Below are 21911 nucleotides of genomic sequence, written 5' to 3'. Positions count from 1 at the left end.
ATTTGTATTTTGATAATTTTATGATTATTCTACTATTAAAAGTTTAATTATGGACTACAAACTCTTTATAGTCTTTTAGCAATTTATTCCTGTATGATGAAAGACAATATGATTTAAAGAAAAATGACAAAAAAATTTGTTTAAGAAATGACTATCGACTTTCAGATATATATGTACGGTCCTCACCAGCGAGTTATAGTAGCTTGGCATACGGCCCTCACCAACGAATAATAGTAGCTTGGCATACGGCCCTCGCCAACGGATAATAGTAGCTTGGCATACAACCCTCGCCAGCGGATTATAGTAGCTTGGCATACGGCCCAGCCAGCAAGTTATAGTAGTTAGCATGATATTGATTACAACCCTATCACGGGTATAAGGTGACCATAGCATTTAGTCCAAGAGAAATATTATAAATTTTGATATGGCAAAATGACAAATAATTTATGACTTTATAAAATTAGCATGATTTATGATTTTGTTTATGCATTGAAACCATATTTATATAATTTGCATGATTAATTTATGATTATACTGCTATTATGAAATGTTCTTTTTTCTAATTGTAGTTATCTTCTCTAAATGATTTATTGATGCATGTAAAAACTTATGCTTGATCCAGTAAGATAGTGAAAAATTTACTTACAAAGTTGTGTCACTTATGTATCTATATTCTTATTTTTTTCTCTCTCCAGAAGAATAGAGTCGATAAGAATGAAGGATCGTCCAGGCTTAAAGTTCGCGCTAGCAAGCTTGACAATTTTGTAAAAAAAATTTAGTATTTTAAATTGACTATAAATTTTCTGAATATTGAAGATTATGGATTTGGTATTTATGTCTGGATTTAGACGCTCTGAACCAATATTGATTTCATTTAATGCATAATTGATTTTCTAAATAAAATATTTGGCTTCGTGTTATCGTGGGTTGTACCTCTCGATAGCATGGTTGTGTTATGTCCCAGATGTGGGGTGTGCTATTTTATTATGTGATAACCCATGCGGCCGTGTGTTTAATCCAACATCGGTTATTTGTTGGATAGATCTTGGGTACTTATATAGGATCAAGAAATCCAAATAATACCTTCTGGATAGCAATTTGTGTGAGGTCCTGGATTGTTACAAATGGTATCAGAGCGGACCCAGCCCATAACCTATATGGACTTGGGAACATTGCAGCATAGGAATATTTGAGCTGACCATGAGCTATCGTGGTATTTGTGATCGTATTTGAATAAATTTGGATCCTTAGCCTGGTGAGGACGCCAGAACTTAAAAGAAGTATGTGATGACTCGTGCGGGCGTGTGTTTAGTCCCACATTGATTATTCGTTAGGTGGATCTTGAATACTTATATAGGATCAAGAAATCCAAATAATATCTTTCAACTAGCCATTTTGAGTGTTTTATATTGACTGGCAATTTGGTTGATGACCTCCCTCTCCTTTCTGGCCAGTTCTCTAAGCTTGCTAGGTCGCATGAGATGGCAGCTACCTGTCTCAAAGATACCAGGCTAACTTTGAGAGGCTTCTTATTGTTGTTCTAAAGTGAGAAGAGACTAAACTTGTACTCAAATTGAAGAGATAGTAAACCTAAGAGCAACTTTCATTAAGATGACTCACTTGGCAAAACTTCATAGAGATGGACTAATGTCATTTTCCTTTCTTTAGCTTAAAACTTATTGATGGTCCTCTATTTTACCATAAGTAGGTATTAACATCTCTTCTTGCGTCAAAGCTTTCTTCTAGCAGCCATTTCACTAGTTTTTCAAAGGAAACTTGCTAATAAAGGCACCGGCAAGAAGATTGGTTATTCCTATTTGCCTGGAGTAACTAGAAAATGCTTAACAGCATATACTGATTATGGACTTATTTGAAACCACTTTCTTTCGGCTAGGAGAAAGATCCAAATTTGAACAATCGAGTCCAAGTGACAAGGGAATTGAGAGTTATAAAAAGCCTATGGACTTTTGAGTGGAGTTCATTGTGGTGTCATACAAAATTGAAATCGAAAAAAGGCTAGCCAAGGATTTGGGTCTCACCACATCCTCATAAGTCATGTCTCCAATGAAAGAATATACTTAAGATGCACCCTGCACCAGTTCCCTCATGAAGTGAGACATCTCAAGTTCCTAACCATCCTACTTGATAATGGTGTGGATAGAACAATTCACTAGCCGAGTCACCCAGAACTAACCGGGATGGCTAGGTCAGGATAGAAAAATTCACTAGCTGGGTCACCTAGAACTAACCGAGATGGCTAGGTCATGCTCATAATAAAAGAGAGCTTGAGGGCTCTCGTATGTCTCCTTGCCCTCTTTTGTCTCCATTGGTTTAGATATGGGAGAGAGGAAAAGAAAGAACGAGATGAAAGAGAGGGAGAGAAGAGAAAGGATGGAAGTAAAAGAGAGGAGGTCCGCAGATCCGGTCTCCTTTCCAATGTAACATCATGCATCCAATAAGGTCATCCACTCTCTCTTTTCTATTTTACTATTTACATGTCCAAAAATTATTAGCATAAAGGCAAATCATGCCCTAAAAATCTCATTTAGTGTCAAATTCAAATTGGTTGCTAGGTGGCAATCAACATACAACACAATATTATTTATTTGCTGAATATGTATTTTATTTTCAAAAAATACTTATTATTGAAATAAATTGATTATTAGAAATAATACAAAAATAATTTAGGGAAGGAAGAATTTGTAGCCTGTTTGCACTATTAGTGCACACATGATACTAAACAGTAGCTAGATCTAAATTAATTTCAGGCAAGTTCAAGAGTACCTGAACCTATGCCTAAAATTGATATAAATTAATAGTAACCCAGCCAAATAGACTTTATTCATAATAGGAAAAACATACATAGTATTACAAAAATCCTCCAAGCAAATCTAATTTTTGGAAGTTCTGTAATATTTCATTTAATTTTAAAAAAATATTTAAAAATAAAAATTAGATTAAATATTAAAAATGTGGAATAAGTATAGAGAATTCAAAGCTAATTGTCGGTTGTTACCAAGAATGTCGATAATTGTCCGAATTAATCATATTAATTATATTAATTAAATAATTGATTAGAAGTGGAAAAGTTAAAATAAGATTAAATAATTTAAAGGCGTGAAAGTGGCAGATATGTGCCTTCTTACCTATTTAGTTTTGTAAAAAAAATCTTATCAAATTTAAAAATACAAGATAAATCAATTTAGATACAACTTATCATAGACTAACCAACTAAGCATTTGTTGAAATTGTAGGGAACATAGATCTTGTGTTCGGATGGAGCTCAACAAGAAGAAGCAAAAGGAACCCTTTATTGGATGGTATCATAGAAGAATGCAAGGTATGTCAAACTAGGCCAAACCGCTCGATTCACCCTGAATCAAATCGAACTAGTGGGGAACCGGGTCAGTTCGGCCCTATTTCAAAATCCCCTCCAACCGCCCCGAACTGTTTCGAACCGCCCTAAACCGAATGGTTCGGAGCAGAACCAAAGCGAACCGATTCACACAGATTTGAACCAATTTGGGCCCCCACCTTTTTAAAAAGATTGAATCATGGCCTATTAAACCGGGGTGAGCCACCCAATTCACCCCTAGCGAACTGATAGCTACCAGCACGGGTCCCAGTACCGGTTCAAGTACTGGTTCGGCTGACCTTGGAAAGAGGGGAGCAATGACATGTAACTATAACGGAATAGGATACAAGATCTGTATGGGGATAAACTAATGCGATGGCTGGTTTGGGCTAACTAGGAGAAGCACCATCAATTTCCTGAGGCGCTTTCTTCATAAAATCAGTCGATACGTCTAATAGGTTCATGGCTCCAATTAGATTATAGATCGTAAGGGGGATTGCATTGAGGAGATCAGTGAGAAGATGTTTTCCAAGTTATTAAAAACAATGGCCTATACTCTATAGTATAAGAAGGCAACAGACTAGATGGAACCACATTTGCAATAGACTCCATGTGCAGAATACTGCAAAGACCTCATGCTGAAGGATATCTGTGACTTGCCATCAAGGGAAGTCAACTATGGAGAGTGGGGAAGCAGTATCCAAATATGTCTACAATCAAACCTGGAGGCTGGAGGTGCTAGCATTATGAGGTCACATGTACACAGGGAGCTGATGAGGCCCAGCGTGGCCTGGTTTGCTACTAATTATATAGCCTTGAATAGCCTCCTTGAGAAGATAGTCTAAGCCGATGTTTACTTCGAATGAATGGATGCATTCCAAGTAAAACAGGTAGCAAGAACAAAGTAGAATTGAGACAGTTATCTTGAGCTCACACTTCTATGATAGATACACTAAGGTGGTCAAGGCGATGGAAACTCTACACATGGTGCTAAGAACAATTGATAATGAAATGTACCCTTAAATGGGCAAATTTGTATACCAAGATGTCTGTGACCTAAGAGGAGATCACACAGCAATATGCCAAAAAAAAGCTCCACTACACTTGCAGAGTATTAAGGACAGATAAGACACTCAAATGGGCAGGGACTTTTACCTAACAGGTAAATTCTACTTGAATCTTAAGTTATTCTTAATCTTCACTTGTCTTTAGTTTAATAATGGTTGCTGCTATCTATTAATTTCATTCTTATATTCTCTCCGTAGCATACTAAACCCTAAGTACATCAAATTGCCTTAGGTGAGCAGCTACTTCAGTCTATAAGAAGGGCGGTGCATAGGCTGAAAGCTAGGGACAAATGCACAAGCTATACGGTAATAGTGTGCTCGTGCATTATGTTAAGATTAGAGCATCATTAATGTTAATTGTGAAAATCAATATCTAAGATTTTGTTAGTTATCATTGTCAAACTAGTTTTATCATTCAAGTTTTCATGTCCAGTTGAGGACTTCAACTCTTATATAAACACGTTACTTGAATGCAGGGGGCAGGCTATCCCGCTTAAGGAGAAAAAGAAACCCATCAGGGCACTCATGTCCCCTGTTGTTCAAACATAGGAGAGAGGAAAATTGAGAAAAAGAGAGAGAGGAAGGACCGAGAGAGTGGATTGGAAAGAAGTTAGAAAATAGAGGAAGAATTCAAACCCCATTGTCGACTCAAAAACCTCATTAAGGACCTTCAAACAAGTAAAATTCCATTAAAAGCGGCAAAGTAAGAATTAAGAAATGAAAAAAACTAAAAAAAAAGGAAAAAGTGGCAAAGTGGCATCTAGGACTAGGATGTTGGCCTTTCCTACATATTGGCATAGAAGCACCCCAATCTCCCAGTACTATCCCAACCCAAGACCAAACTTGGAGCATTTATTTTCAGATGCCCAAAGGCAAATTAGTTTAGGAGATCAAGAAGTATGAGGTGTTAGGAGCTACGGATGTCGCCTCGCAAGAGAGATTTAAAGTAATTTTTGAGCATATCACCCAAGGTTCGCGGTACCGATCGTACCGACGTACCGGTCGGCTCCGGTATCGGTACAGTACCGTTGCCGAACCGAGCCGAACCGATACCGTACCGATAGGGTACATTTAGCGACCCATCGTCGTTTTTTTTTTTTTTGAGTTTTTTGGATGTTTTTATGTTTAGGTTTAAGGTTAAAACTAGATGATGCAACTTATTACTTCCAAATGATTCAAATAATGAGATGAAGAACATAAAAAAATTTCAAATTAAGATACAATCAATTACATACGTTTAAATCACTCTCGAATATCTAAAATCGGGTCGAATGGCGATGCTTCTCGTCAATATCTGGATCATCAGCATAATATGGAGGCAGATCAACCCATCCCTCTAACCAAGCAGCATTGTAGTCTTGTATGCTCAATCCTCGAGGAATGCGCGTTGGATCATAAGAACTCTCGGATCTCTCGCTGAAGCTCTGGCTCTGAGAGGTGTCTTGATAAGGGGCCCATCCGAATATGCCGGCACTAAAATCCGATCCGTAAGATCCTCCAGGCCGCAGGATAGTAGCTACCGGAAGATGACTCTGATGCACCATATCCATAGGCTGGCTGAGGCCGCGGATACTAGGAAGACTCGGAACTTGATACATCAATGATTCGACTCCATATGGAAGGTCATCTGCAGCTGCATCCTGGCCTCTTGAACGACCTCGAGGAGCTCTTCTTCGATATGCAATGGTATCTGACCGGCCTATATCAGACGGCCTACCGTGGTCCGTATCTTGTGTAGCATGTGTAAACTGAGACTCACCGGTGTATCGAAAACCTCCCTCCGGCTGTGTCTCATAACTAGTACCATACTGTCCTCCACTTCCTCCATGGCTAGTAGATCCATCACCACCAGAATCTTCATAGCTGCTGGTCCAAGTCTCCTCCTCGACACTCTCCATTGGGGCCCTTTCCTTTTCTTTTCTTGTTTGTTGGGATTGACGCCCTCCTGGTCGAGTCGACTGGGTAGTAGAGCGTCCTCGTCCTCGTCCTCGCATGAGAGGATCATCTCTCTGAACGGGAGCATCGGACCAGTCATGCGGTGACTGGCTCCTCTCTAGCCACGTCATATCAGCTGTAGGAGTGCGTGGAATGTTGCGCTCAGCCCATTGCTGTGGATCGACCATAGCCTCGATGGCTATGATACTGGCTGGTCGTCGAGGTGATCCCGGCTCATCAAGCTCGGGCTCCTGCTGCTGGGCCGCAAGCCAGTCGAGCATAGGATTATCATCATCATCTGTAAAAGTTCTATAGATGGGATCTGCATACTTGAGCTCCACTTCCTCTTGAATGCATTTTAGCCTCAACCGTAGATTGTAGTGCACATAAACTAAGTCGTTGAGGCGCTTTTGTGTCAAACGGTTCCTTTGTTTGCTGTGGATGAGGCCGAAGGTGGACCAGTTGCGCTCACAGCCAGTCGAGGAGACCGTTTGGGAGAGAATCCGGATAGCTATCCGCTTAAGATTTTTTGCGGATCCGCCAAAATGAATCCACCATTCAGCTGCAAAAATATTGAAGATAATTACATTTTATATATATGATGGCCTCATAGTTGAAGATAATTCAGATGCAAAAATGTCTTACAGATTTGTATTGTACCTGGATTCATAGTTGTCTTGCTCACGACAGCTGGTCGCTGTCCAAAGCTGTCGCTACCCTCTCTAAATAATTTGGTCTGTGGAAAAAAGCTTGTTGTAGTATGTCAATAATATAAGATCTGATATATTTACATATGTTACTAAATCATAGTTACCTCTTCTATACATAACGCGGCGACTTCTGGATCAGGCTCCATCTTATAAATAACATTACGCAGAGCATGAAGAAGTTCATCATCCATACCAATTCCACTCTCGTACTGAAACCGGGGATTCAGATAGTATGCTGACATAGATGACACCATCTTAGTATAACTATACAAATATATCAATCAGTATAATTATCAATATTATCGCTTACCTGCTAGATGCAATTCCCTACCCATTTGGGCTCCCCACCGCCGCTCAATGATGTCGATGTACTCCTGGGCATGGGCTACATCTGCCTCCATGATCTGAGCCTTTGCCTTCTCCATCATATGATACAAAAAGCCCATCTGGGGATACCTCTCGCTATCCACGGCCCGCAGCACTTCATATAATGGTTTGATAGCCTTGACTATCGCATTGGCCCGCTGCCAGAATGACTGCCTGCTTACCAAGTCTTCCATCCTGCTTCCTTCAGTGCCGGCCTGGGCATATCTACTTTCCTGCCACTCGGGACTAACAAACATCTGACGTAGGGCTCCTTTCTTCTCGATAAGGCTATCAAGTGCAATGTAATTCGTAGCAAACCGTGTGACTCCTGGTCTAAAAATTTCTCCCCCTGCATACCTTCTCATTAATGAAAGAACCCAAGTATGGCTATAAATATACCTGGTGATGCGTTGGGCTATCTCCACCGTATGTTGCACCCTACGGATCTTTCCAATATCCATCAGGATGAGGTCGATGCAATGTGCAGCACATGGGGTCCAGAAAATTTGTGGTCGCCGCTCCATCAAGACCTGCCCGGCCAACTTATATTGCGGTCCGTTATCAGTGACGACCTGCACGATATTCTCCTCTCCAATCTGATCAATCACCTCCTCCATAAGTCTGAGGATGTATGAGGCGTTGTGCACCTTATCCGAAGCATCAACTGACTTGTGGAAGAAGGTCTTCGTATCACAGTATGTCAGAAAGTTGATGATGGCCCGCTTTGTCGGACCGGTCCAACCATCACACATCAGAGTGAGCCCATATGTGGGCCACTTGCTTTTATATGAACCAATCCAATTCTCTAGCTCTTCCTTATTGTTGTCAAGAAGCTCACCGTAGATGTCCCTCGGACCTGGAGGATCAACACCGGGACCGGCAGTCTGTATGGCAGAAATGGCAGACTTGTAGTATGTATTGTCTGCAGCATTTGCTGGAATGTGGCTGAAGTGGAACCAGGATCCAATAGCTCGCCACATATCCTTCTTCTTCTCCTTCTTCCACATTGTGTCTACTCTTTGCTGCTTCGAATCTCTTCTGGGGAAGGCATGCGGATCTACATCATGGATTGACGCACCTGGTGGAATCCCTCCAGAAGACTTCTTTCGGCTACCAAAACCACCCAGGATAGATGCAATCCGGCTACGTCCTCTGCCCTCGCCCTCCCAGACTGATGTTGTCCTTTGAAACCCTGGATCTTGTCTGCTTCCACCAGAACCGGCGCCCGACTCAAAAAACGAGGGCCCAAATCGAGCCCGATGCCTCGCCACCTCCTCCTGCTGCCATCGATCATCCAGACTCGCCCGCATGGCAGCCTGGATCTGTGCCTCCTCCTCATCTGGACCCTCGGCCTCCTGTGACTCCATCAAGTGATAGGAAGGTGCTTCTGCAGCTTGGCGTTCCACCTCCGCTTTCTGCTTGGCAGCCCTCTTCTTGGCTGCTTTGATCTCAGCGAGGTTTTTCCTCATCAGCTGACAAATGGTCGGTGGGCACTCCGAGCATGCAGATATCTCACGAGAATTACCGGCTAAGTGCTGCTTTAATCTGGTTACTCCTCCTTTGAAGCACTTGTGGCAATAATTGCACTGAAACTGGTGACGTTCACCGAGCATCTTCCCATGCTCCCAGCCAATATTACGCTCTTGGGGTTGCCCTCTCCTTGATGGCTCCATTCCTACGACCACATTAATTTTTTTCAATTTTTATTTTTTTGTAATTAAAAATTAATTTTTAAATTTATTAATTAAATTATAAATTATATAAATTCTGTAAAAAAAATAGTTAATGTCATTGAATCATTAAATCATTTTCTAATTTTTGGCAATTAAATTAAATTATATATCAACAACATATAAAAATTTCAAAACGAAATGGAATCATTGAATCATTTCCTAATTTTTGGCAATTTTTGACTTAATTTTTTTAAGCAATTTAAATGAAATATTAAAAAAACAATGTAGGGGAATTTTACCTTATTTTGTTTTTGCTGGATTTTTCTTCAAGAAAAACGACGCTCTCCGACCTTTCTAATTTTTTTTCATGCCTTTGTCTTTTCCTTTCTCTTCTTTTCCTCCTCCTTTCTCTTTGCCTTTCCTTCACTTAAGCTGATGCACTTGTGGCTTCAGCCTTCAGCATTCGGTTGGCTTTTATAGCCAACCGTTGGGTCACTGTGGCACTTTGAAAAGTGCCACTGTGAGCCACAGCGCGGCACTTTCGAAGTGCCGCGCGAAGTGCCGCACAAAGCGGCACTTTCGGTCGCATTGCCGCACAAAGCGACAATTTAAACCTCCCGCTTTCAAAGTGCCGCATAAAACGGCACTTTGAAAGCTCAAAGTGCCGCACAAAACGGCACTTTGAAAGTGCCACAGTGTGGCACTTTCAAAGTGCCTGAAAGTGCCACACAGTGGCACTTTCAAAGTGCCTCTGCCAGAGGCACTTTGAACCAGCGCTGTGGCACTATCATAGTGCCACAGCGCTGGCACCTCATTGCCAGCACCGAACCGGTGCGAACCGGCTCGGTTCGCACCGGTTCGATCATGTACCGGTGCGAACCGAGCGGTTCGCACCGGTTCGAGCATGTACCGGTGCGAACCGCCTCGGTTCGCACCGGTATGGTGCTCGAAACCATCGGTTCCGACCCATATTGGGTCGGAACCGATTTACACACTGGAACCGGACCGGTTCCCGTCGGTACCGGTCCGGTTCGGGCTGAACCGACCGGTACAGGTCGGTTCAGCAGACCCTGATATCACCAATGAGTCCCATGAAAGTTATTTTTCTAGGCCAAAAGTAATGATACGATAAAACTTGCTACAAACTGTTGATTTAAGCAAAGGAACAACTCTAAATTAATTCAAACAGAAGGTCTTCCAATATAGACTGCATTCTAAACAAGTGGATCTGAAGCGACCCAAGTCATCTAGCTTTAAGAATTAACATAGATTCAGATAGATCTAAAAGAGAAAAAGTTGAAGGATCAGGTATCACTTTGCGTATTAGAGATGACATAAGAAGGCCACTTTTGACATGAGCTGATTGGTGCAACAAAGAAGTAGGGAAGTATCCATGTTGTCAAGTTACTTGTAATCAGAGATGAATTAAGGTGGGCTAAAGAAAATAGTTTTGAGGATTGGTGCCCCTTCCCCAGCGAGATAATTTCAAGTGTATGCGATATGGCTTGAAGATTTGAAGTTCATATTATAGGATGTTTGCAGATTACTGGCAAGTATTCAAGATCATTACCTCTTATGTGCCTCATAAGCTAATTCACTTGCCAACTTGTTGGCAAGGCTGGACAAAGATAGGAAGCAACCAATGTCATGGCTAGGGCATTTCTTAGGGAGTTATGGAATTTAATTTACCAAAATCCTATTGTAAGGTTTTCTCATATCTAAGTATTTTTTCTGCATATAACTTTTTGCTGAACTACAAACAAAAACAATATAAAACAGAGAACATTGTCTCACCTCACTGATTTGTTGACAAGCATTAGCCCCCCTTAGATAGATCCCACGCAATGTAGGAGCTGCAACCCATATAGGACGTGATAAGAAAAACAGTAATAGATTTTCTTGTTTGGATATAATAAATGGAAATATTAAAATTACTGTTGTATGTCCTTATTCAATGCTAGAGAAATATGGCATAAAGGACTAAAAAGACAGGATCTCTATTTGCCATAAACACAAAATTCTGAGTATAGTCCAATCCATTAAAGTGCAAGTTTTTGACTCTCTTATCTCAAACAATATCCATTTCATGTTCACAAGATAATAAATTTGTGGAACTGAATATGTAGCTTTTATTCTATGTTTTTAAAACAAAAATATAAAAAGAATAGATTCTATTACTATCATTCAGTATGACATTAAAAACTTCAAAAAAAAAAGCTTGGTACAAGAAATAAGCAGAGAACTCACTTGATTTCCCAGCCTGATTAATTGTGATTCCATAGCAAACAGATGGGAAATTCCTCGACTTCTGAACATATTCGTGTGCCCTGACATGCAATCAATACCAGCAGTGACTCTTAAGAATTACAGGAACTCTGGATAAATCATACTAGGTTCGAACTCACAGGCCACAGCCATGTACTGGAAGAAGGAACCAGGGCAGAGATAGCTAAACCAACCTATCAACTTGCAAAAGCCCCTGGCCCGTAGTTAGTTTGTCTTCAGGTGTATCACCTATACAGGTTGTTGTGTTCTCCAATGCCTTACGGACAGTGTATGGACTTACAGGAATTCCTTCAGCCTGTAAGATGAGATTAATGCACATACCTTTTTTTTAAACACTAATCACAGAAATAACTAGATCTCATTGCCAAAACAACTGAGACACACCTTCATAGCACTAATAAGTAGAGCAACTCCCCCACATGCAGAAGGAGATGCCATAGAAGTCCCATTCATAAGCATGCGTCGCTGCAGGGTCCATGTCGGTACAGGAGCCACTGCTCCACCAGGAGCACTTATACAGACACCAAGATCCCCATCAACCGTTGGGCCTCGGCTAGACCTGCAAAATTTCAAGTAGAAATTACAATGTTATTTATAGGTTAGAACAAGCAAAAGCCAAAAGAAAATAAGAAATAAGATAGCCAGTGCAGTTGTTTGCATGTCTTTGAGAAACCAAGAATAGAAGATTCCATAAAAAAATCTCTAAACAACATTGATAGGTAATTAGATTTACTTATCTTACTTAGCCTACATGTTTCGACCAACTTTTCAACATGCATTTTAAGAACATAATAAATCTGATTGATCAATACAGCAGAATAATACCGCTAGTGAACTAAAAAGTGATAATTGCAGAACGAATAGTTTCAGTTGTGCACTTGAATGTGACAGAAGATTTAAAGTGCAAAATTGCAGAATAAGCCCTTCAATTCAAGGTTTAGCATAACAATGCATACTGCCCTATACTGGGCACACCATACCATACAAGTACCGAACTAATACTTGGGACAAGAAGCGCATACCAAGGTTCACAAATGGACAAACTATATTTTCAAGACAAATATTAAGGAAATAGGTTTTGAGAAGTAAACATTTCAACTTTATTTTCTGAAGGATCAATCTAAACAGAAAAAACAGTGCATGTAAATAGAACAGAATCAACAAATTGACAAACTATCGTTTGCAAACAATGATGCATATGGCAGTTGGCGCAATTGAAAATATTCATTCTGCAGTTTTTGCTTTTTTAGTTCAGGAGTGGTGTATTCTGCTGTATTATTCAATCAGATCTATTATGTTCCTAAAATGCATGATGGAAAGTTGGTTGAAGGATGTAGGTCAAGTAAGAACATAAAAAATCTGATTGATCAATACAGCAGAATAACAGCACTACTGAACTAAAAAGCAAAAATTGCAGAACGAATATATTTGATTGCACACTTGAAAGTGACAGAAGATTTAAAGTGAAAATTGCAGAATAAGCTGTTTGATCCAAGGTTTGCCGTACCAATGGATATTGCCCTATACCAGCCATATCATACCATACTGGTAGTGAGCTAATACTTGGTACAAGAAGCACATACCAAGGTCCACCAATGGCACAAACTATATTTTCAATATACATATTAAGGAAATAGGTTATGAGAAGTATTACAATTTAATATAAATTTTCTGAAAGATCAACCCAAAGAGAAAACCATAGTCGGCGGAACTGTCCCGAACCAGGCGGTTCGGGGCATACCGAGCCATATCGACGGCAAACCGGGACAGTTCCGGCAACGGAAACAAAATCCGTCGACGGAGGGAGAGAAGAAGAAGGAAAGAGAGGAAAAGAAAAGCAAGCAGGGGAGGGAGGGAGAGGAAGAGGAAGGAAGAGAGTGAGATGGAGGCCGGCCGGCGGAGGCCAGCGAGCCGCACGGAGGAGGCGGAGGAGGGCTCCACGGCCCTTTTGCCGACTTCACTTAAAAGTTGCGAAATAAAAAAAGGGGTCGGACCCCTATTTCGAACGAAACAGGGGACCTTGCCACGAAGCCCTCCTCTGCCTCCTCAGCAAGGGCCGTCATCCTCCACCGGCCCTCCGACGACCTCGTTCTCTCTCCCTCCCTCTCTCCCCCTTCTCTTTCTCTCTCTTTTCCTCTCTTATGTTTACCCTCTCCCCTATCTCCTTTACTGTGCTGGTACGGTGGCGTACCGACCCATGCCACCGGACAACCGATTCGGACCCCAATTCCGGCACAGCAGACCTTGTAGAAAACAATGCATGTAAATTAAAAAGAATCAACAAATGGATGAACTATAATTTACAAACAATGATAAATATGGAAGTTGGTGCCATGTAACATGCACTTATAAATAAAATTTAATGCAGCTTGACTTTATTAGATGAATATCCTAAAGTGAAAATTTTGGAATATGAGTTCCAACAAATTTCAAATGAAGGTATGATAAAAAGAAATGGTAAAAGTAAATATACCCATAAAACTTGATAGCAATGAATAACTGTCAAATATGTAAAATCTAGAAATAGTATAAGTGTATAACCATGATAAATTCCGAAGTGAGATTCACAGATATAATGAATGACATTTTTCTAATGGCAACAAAAAACATTGTCAACTTGAGTTAACCATGTATATTCCATCCCCTCAGATACAATGAATGACATTTTTCTAATAGCAACAAAAAACATTGTCAAACTTGAGTTTACCATGTATATTCCATCCCATCAGACGGAGCCTCAACCACACAATGAGCTCCGGCAGCCATGGCAGGGGAGACATAGGCACCAACACCTATTATGCTTGAAGTAGTACCACCAGGTGCGCCCACAGTACTTAATGCTGGTCCATTGTTTCCAGCACTGCTAATAAAAATCAGACGGTGCTTGCCTACAACCTGTTGTTACAATTGATCATATAAGCAGAACAGCTTTCACAAAATTTAAAACATAAAAGACTAAAAAACTTGTGAAAAATCATCAACAAAGTAAAGGTTGCATATTAGGAAAGAAAAATACCTCATTAACAAGGTCAACAAAACATCCATAATCAGGCAGCAATGTAGGCTCGCCATAACTCATGTTGATTAGATCACATTTGTGCTGCAAGTATCAAATAAGATAGTTTCCACAAAAGATAAGATTTTAACAAGCACATAATAACATAGAAACATTTGAAAGGAACTAATTATAGTGGTTGTAAGTAGCACTCATCAAAATTGTATATCATCCCAGTCAATTTATTGCAAAAAAAGAAAGAAACTAAGATAGATTCTCTGGAATGAATGTGATCCAAGAGGCAAAACTATATCTAATTACATCTTTGGATCTATGCCATGGAGGATAATGGAAAATTCAGCAGGAACTTATTATAAACTGCACATACCAAAAGATTCATTTCACCATGAGAGCCCCTTAGTAGCAAAATATAGCAGAACTAAATTTTTTTTATATTAAAACTAGGATTAAAGGAAACCCGGTAGAAATTAAAAGAGGGCAGGACTCGAGCCCAGGACGTTTGTACCAATTCCCAATGACTGTACCAACTACACTAGATGGCACCCTCATAGCAGAATTGATTCTGACCACATAATCACTAACAAAGTTACATAGCATGTTGCTTTCACAGAAGAGCAAAAATTTGCATTGAGTTGAAACATTTTCTCTCAACCGAGCAATTAAAATCAGCAAACAACCTCTATAGATCTCTAAATTTGGCTTCAACCTTTATGGGATTCAGATCTGTAAATCCAATGTCAGAAATTTTAAAAAAAAAAGAATCAGAAAGGGAAGACAAAGAAGCATAAATTAGGAAGAAAAGAAGTCACAAATAGGGATAATTAAAAACCAAATCAACGTCTCATACTAAAGATATATTCTTTATCCTCATAAATGGCATTATTAGCAATGAAGCTGCAGCTTGACACCGCAAGGCATTTCCATTGTTTCACAGTTTCACTTTCACTAATTACAAAGCTCATTTCCCACATGAAGATGTTAACCAAGTCAACTATCAAAAGATATGGACTATCCAACTGCATCTCACTTTTGCACTTGGCATTGCCACAACATTCAATATTTTGGTTCAATACATGCCAAGAATGCTGCCAAGAAAACTAGTTTATCATAGATCACCTATTAATGGAAGTGCAAGCCACTAAGCACAGGAATAGCTCTTACTATCAATACAAGTACAGATGCACACAAAAACCTCTGTGCGGAGCAAGATTTTTAGAACTGTACATGGTAGGGAAAGGCTGCAAAGGGAAATTTACTTGATTACTCACTTCAAAGGTGATTTTGGTCGAGTCTTTATATGGTAACCAAGCTTCCTAACAAGGATTAAGGTATTGCAGTATGGAACCTGTACATATTGCCACTACCGGCCCATCCGGACCCCATACCGACCTATATTGATAGTTTGATACAGTGTCACTGTCAGCCATGCCAGCCAAACTGCATGTCGATACAGGACCATAATGCGATATCTGCCATATCAACTTGTAATCATTACAGGCTGATGATTGTTTTAAAACTTTGCTTTGTAACGAAAGCGTTGATATGTTCTCTTTAAGAAATAATCCTTGGTCACTTAAAAATTTCAAACTAATATTTGCAGTAGTGTAAATTGTTTTTGGCTTCCAAAATCACAGCACTAGTTGACAAACCCAGCATGTTTCTTTTGAGATAAATTCACAAAATATATCGGAACCAAAGTCTGTTGAACCAACTCGAACCGGTCGGTTCACCGCATACCGTACCGATACCAGCCCCAATCGGTACGGTTCGCCTGTGCAAAACGGTTCGGGCCTTGTAGGGGCCGGAACCGGCCATTTTCCGCTGTGTACAGGTGCGAATCGGGCTGATTTGCACCGGCCCAAATGCAGCTTTCTCGCGCGCTCGCGCGCAGGGCAGCACGCCCAAGAGTGGACACACGACCATAACACACCCGCGCGCGCACGCGCTCGCACGCTTGAGCATAACACGCCTGCGTGCGATTCCCCACACAGGGAACCGCGGCCGCGGCCGGTTCCCCAGTAGAGAATCACGCCCGCACGTGATTCCCCGCACACACGCGCAGTTCCCCTCTTGGGGCAGCGCACCCACGTGGGCTAGCAGCCCTCGTGGGCCATTTAATGCCACTATAGCATTTAACGCGTCCGCACGCGGACACGCGCGGACGCGTTGTTTTTTTTTTGCAGATGCGGGCGGATGTGTGTAGTTTTTTTTCGCATTCGCGCATGCGCGCATCTGCTCTGTTGGTCGGTTCGGCACTGGTACCGCACCGATACGTCGATCCGGCGGACCTTGATCGAAACAAACTACTTCAATTCTTAAAAGATGTCAAATCAAACTAATCTTAGCTGAGCTGTAGGAAGATTCCCAATTTAAACACTTGAAAAACAACGCAGCCCCTTATGTGCAAAACAAGAGCCCTGCATCTAATTCAAGATCTCAAAAATGTTGATGCTCAGATGGAGATCAAACTTTCCAATAACAGATGGGAGTCATGGGACATTAAAAGATAGCATATTCGTTTAGCTGATATTTGGCAGTGAGCCAGCAAACTCTAACCAGATATGGATCCAAAGAGAAAACAAGAAAGAAACAAAACAAAGCATAAGACAAAGGGCAGAAGTAGCAAAAACAAATTTGAATGGATAGAGGAAACATAATTCTCTTTTTCTACTTAGTAAAATGGAATGACAAAATTAGGTCAGTTGAATGGCCAAGTTATCCATGGTGGATACATAATATGGGCACATATATTGGTAGTGAGCAAGGTTCGTCATACCAGTGTGTCCTAACCAAGGTTTGCCATCTCGGTATCAAACCTCGTACCAGTGCCACACTAGCACAGTGTCGCTACGGTACAGTGCGAAATTTTTTTGGCGAAACGAGTGTTAGCACACCACCCATACCAAGTATCGATACCAAACCGGTACAGTATGATACGCCCTTGTACTATCCGGTTCGGGCCGGTATGGTATACCATAGTCCTAACCCATTTCAAGCAATACCATACTATATTGGTAGCAAACCAATACTCAATATGAGGGGAGTATCAAACCCCTATACCGAGTATCAATACACCAAACTGACCTATACCAATACTGTACCAACATGATACCGGTACAAGTACTAGTATTGGGAACCTTGGTTTTGGAGCTCATAACATGTCTCCACATAGTGAAAAAATAATAACACATAGAGGCCAAAGATCATTTCTAGAAATTGTACTGCATTTAAATATAATGAATTAGCACAATTCCTTGCCCAGTTTGGAGCACATAATCTGGATAGGTAGGACAAAGAGCTTCAAGAATGAAATCGTCCATCTAAAATTCTAATCTAATATATAGTTGTGTCTCAAACAAAATGATAGTTGAATTTTATGCACTTCATTCTTTCACAAAAGATCTTACTAGGAATAATGTTGCAACTAGGGCACATTTGGTATTGCTTTCGTTTTTTTGTTTTTGTTTGCAAAAACCCAAGAAAAATGATCTAGACTGTATGATCAAACCCCTCTGTTTCATAATTGTTTGTAAATTCTTTAAAGTTTTTGATAGCAACGATCTATTGCTTTCAAATCAACCTGGCCACGAGCCAAACGGCCTGCTAGGCCCACTCAAGCCTGAAGACTTTCGGACGAGCCTAGACTTGAATTTTAAGCCCGTCAAGCTAGGCTAGGCCTGAAAAATAAGTCTGCTTGTTACAAGCTAGACTCGATTTTGGGTCCAGAAGCCCAGCACATATTTATATAGTACTATACATGTGCCATATAGCCTAGCCCAAAGCTGATAGGTGAACCCGGTTCAAGTTGTGGGTTCACTTGATTCATTTGGAATAAGGAATGAGTGGGCTAGGGTTCCTCGGTTCGCCGCCTCTTCTGAATGAGTCGAGCTCCTCCTTTATCTCCTCCCTTCTCCCGCACTCCTCTGCCCATAAACCCTAGCGCTATGCTACCGCAAGCCCCAACAAGCCAATGAGACCCCCACATGGTAGTTAACCTCCAACAAGGGCAGTGTCGACAAGACCACCATTATCGCCAATGTTAGCCTCTCCCTAGCCCATTTGCATGTCCATTGTCACTATTAAAGCTGATGCTGGCCTTCGCAACCTCCACCTCCTCGGCTTTAAGAACTGCATCAACTAAGCCATCGTCGAGGTACTCAAAGGAGAATGCTGCCTCTACGAGGCCCTTGTCCGTGGCTGCCCTGCCTCACCCTCAAGCTCCTCTGCATCTCCAAAACTCGCTCCAAGGCCCTAACCTGAGTCATCGACAGCATCTCCACCCCACCTCATTCTCATCTAGCATCTACAGTAATGATATGCCAAACTAACCGGAACCGGTCGGTTCAGGCTGTACCGAACCGGTGCCGACAGCTACCGGTACGGTTTCATTATGAAAACCAGTACCGAACCGAAACCAGTGCGACCGGCACCGGTAGAAGCGGGGAAGAAGAGGAGGAAGAAGAGGAAGAAAGAAAAGAACAAGAAGAGGAAGAAGAAAAGAAAGAGGAATAGAAGAAGAGAAGGCAAGTACCGGAAGAAGGAGAACCTCTCTTCCTTGCTCGTGGGCGGGACCTCTCTTCCTTCCTTGCTCGCGGGAGAATGGGGGAAAACCAGGAAAGAGAGGAGAGAGGGGAAGGAGGGTTCGAGAAGAAGAAGAGGGGAAAAATAAAGGAAAAAAAACGACCGCGCACGGGGTAGCACGCCCGCTCGAGGGGGCGAGTGGGGAAGCCGGCACAAGTGGAAAACTGCGAGCCCACTCACGTTCCACACGCAAGGAACCGTGCCGGCACGCAGTTCCCCACACGGCCCCACGCGGGGCAGCGGCCCATGCGGGCTGCCCCGCATGGGCTCTTAATGCCGCACATTAAATGCCACTCTGTGGCAATGCGGATGCATGCGGGGGCGCGCGAGCGTCCGCACGTCGGACGCATTTTTTTTCCTCACGTCGGACGCATTTTTTTTCCTATCTCGACTAGTTCGGTACCGGTACCGGTACCGATCTTCACCGGTACATCGGTACTATCGGTACCGCAAACCTTGATCCATACCAAGTTTATCACTGCCATCGAAACGACCTCCAACATCACTGCACTTGGCGACTCTGACCTGGTCATCGGCCTCCACGAGCCAAGCACATCTGGGAGATGAAGATGACTAACGCCGAGGAGGTGTTGAACTTGATCTAAAAATTCAAAGGATGAAAGGGTATGTCGTCACAATCGATTGTAGCAAGGTAGAAATCCCACTATGGCATGAAAGCAGAATCCCCATTATAGCACGAACGATACAAGAGATTAGAACCTTAAGGCCGTAGTGACTCACAAGCCAATAGGCTCTAATAGTAGTGGAGGGTAGATGGAAGAGCTGGGGTGGGTCATTCTCTTCCAAAGCTACAAAACACCTCCTTGGTTGACCATTCCACGGATACAACTCTCACATGATCACTTGAAAATCCTAGAAATCCACCAAAAGGGAGGAGAGAGAGAATAAAGAGAAGGCAAGAAAAGAATAATTCCTACAATAGAATTTTCACTAATCAAGGATCTCAAGTATGATTATAAGAGAAGCCCCAATGGGGTTATTTATAAGTAATACATGGAGAGTCAGGGACACTTTCTTTCTACTTTCCAATGTGAGATTCCAAGTCCTATTCTAACTCAAAGAATTCTAATTGCAAACTTCCCTCATAACATCAAAAGTTCTCAAAAGTTCACAAAAATCAAACTTCCTAAAATTAACTAACATCAAACTTTCCTAACAAGACAAAACTCATGTTGGATTCCGAGACCCATACATATGAGACCTGCAACCCATGTGGCATCATGTGTGTCAAAAGCGCTCGACATCATACTTCCCCAGTTGGAGAAGACTCACCATCAAGTCTAAGTCTTCTTAGGCTTCCTAGTCTTCGTAGAAAGGTGATAGGTCAACCACATTAAAAGTTGCAGACACATCATCAAGAAGTTTGGGTTATCAATAAACTACAAGTACTCGGATGTAGAATAAAAGCTGTAGTTGTAGCTAGCTTCCATCTTGACGATGGTGAAGGAGTACCCGGCTACCTTGAAGAAAAGCTGATTATTGATTGCAGCATTGATTATCCAAAGCAAATAGGTCTTTTCACAATCCACATTCAGCTTGTAGGTATAACGAAGCCACCGAACATCTAAATAATTTTTAATCTTGACTCGAACTAGGCCAGCATTTTTGTGTAAAAGTCCTTGTGCTTCCTGCTGAGCTTCTTTGGACACGATGAGAGAGTAGTATTTTCACTTCCACCTACAGTAAGCATTCTTTAGAAAGGATAACCTCCTGAGTTCCACTCCCATGTAGATAGAATCTGTTGGATCACCTTTAAAGAGCAGGAAAAAGAAAGTTCTTTGGACTAAGGAAACATTGCATACACGCCAAAGCTCAATTATCTTTTTCTGCATTTTATCAAACTCTAGCAGCCATCTTGAAGAAGACTACAAGAGGTCTAAGATTGGATCCAAGCTTTTGCTCTTTACGGGTCCCTTCGCTCCAATTGTTTCTATTACAATTCAAATCTTCAATCAAAACAACAGAACATGGCAGAACATATGCGGACTATTTATAGGGAGTTGATAGGCAATTTTGATTGAAAGCCAACTTCTTCTCTATAGACTTCTAAGTTAAAACCACTTTGTAGGAAAAATTTGTATAGCTCAGATCGTTGCCAAATGGATACAAGGTGGATCCATTGAAGAACTTGTAGGTTCTTCCAGGGTAGCCCAATTCATCTACTGGCTGCAGTTTTACGAAGGTCATGGAGAGTGCATCAACACATTCACGTTTGAAAGAATCTATATTTAGCTGTAACAGATTTTTGTTGTCTTTAATCAAGAAAGGTTTTGAATTTTCACATCTGTTTCTCATTCACATTCATGCTTGAAAGAATCTATACTTAGCTGTACCAGATTTTTGTTGCTTTTAATCAAGAAAGGTTTTGAATTTTCACTTCTGTTTCTCATTCATCTCAATACAGTAGACCTCCTTGCATCTGTCTTCAAATTCTTCATAAGGATTCTGATCAATTTCACCTCCATTATGATGTGGTATTAGTCCGATAACTGGATTGCTGATTGAATGCCTAGGAGACACAACACCCTGATATTGTTTTTTAGCAAGATGTAAGTAGTGCTCATTGTCTAATGTACCCAACACTACCAACCCAAAATCTAGACCATGATCAGCAACATTTGACTACTCTGATGCTGAAAGTAAATACTCACATGCATAAGGTACCTTAGGATGTTAAAATTTATCTGGATTCCTCCATCTTGACATGTGAAGTGGATTTAGTGTTGAAGATGTTGTGGCATAACCAATCTTCTTCATCAGCTCCTACGGTTGTATTCAAGCTAGGGTGGACCACCAAAGCTTCACCTTCATCAAGATGCACTAACTCTTCCTCGCTTGGGCCTTCCTCATCCTACTTGACTGGCTGATCTTCTTCCTCTTCAGCACATAATTCTTCTTCCA

The 21911-nt window shown here is 41.3% G+C and overlaps 2 protein-coding genes across 3 annotated transcripts in view; both read right to left on the bottom strand.

Annotated features, from left to right (window-relative positions):
- The window catches only part of LOC103719383 (tripeptidyl-peptidase 2), an 88637-nt gene that overhangs the window by 52408 nt on the left and 14318 nt on the right, over positions 1–21911 (bottom strand). For both annotated transcript variants that reach the window (XM_039120067.1, XM_039120068.1), the window contains exons 10-15: positions 14409–14492; positions 14100–14287; positions 11777–11951; positions 11566–11687; positions 11354–11433; positions 10901–10959 (exon numbers count right to left, since the gene is read on the bottom strand). In XM_039120067.1, the coding sequence (XP_038975995.1) occupies positions 10901–10959; positions 11354–11433; positions 11566–11687; positions 11777–11951; positions 14100–14287; positions 14409–14492 (708 nt within the window). The remainder of the gene's footprint in view (positions 1–10900; positions 10960–11353; positions 11434–11565; positions 11688–11776; positions 11952–14099; positions 14288–14408; positions 14493–21911) is intronic.
- Positions 5793–7761, bottom strand: LOC120106946. The gene is made up of 3 exons (XM_039120069.1): positions 7378–7761; positions 7172–7302; positions 5793–7093 (listed from the first exon to the last, which is right to left on the bottom strand). Exons 1-3 carry the CDS (start codon positions 7688–7690, stop codon positions 6965–6967), a joined length of 573 nt encoding a protein of 190 aa, XP_038975997.1. The 5' UTR covers positions 7691–7761; the 3' UTR covers positions 5793–6964.

The sequence above is a fragment of the Phoenix dactylifera genome, unplaced genomic scaffold (assembly GCF_009389715.1).
Source record: "Phoenix dactylifera cultivar Barhee BC4 unplaced genomic scaffold, palm_55x_up_171113_PBpolish2nd_filt_p 000701F, whole genome shotgun sequence".
Lineage (NCBI taxonomy): Eukaryota > Viridiplantae > Streptophyta > Magnoliopsida > Arecales > Arecaceae > Phoenix > Phoenix dactylifera.
This window is presented reverse-complemented; position numbering and strand designations above follow the sequence as displayed.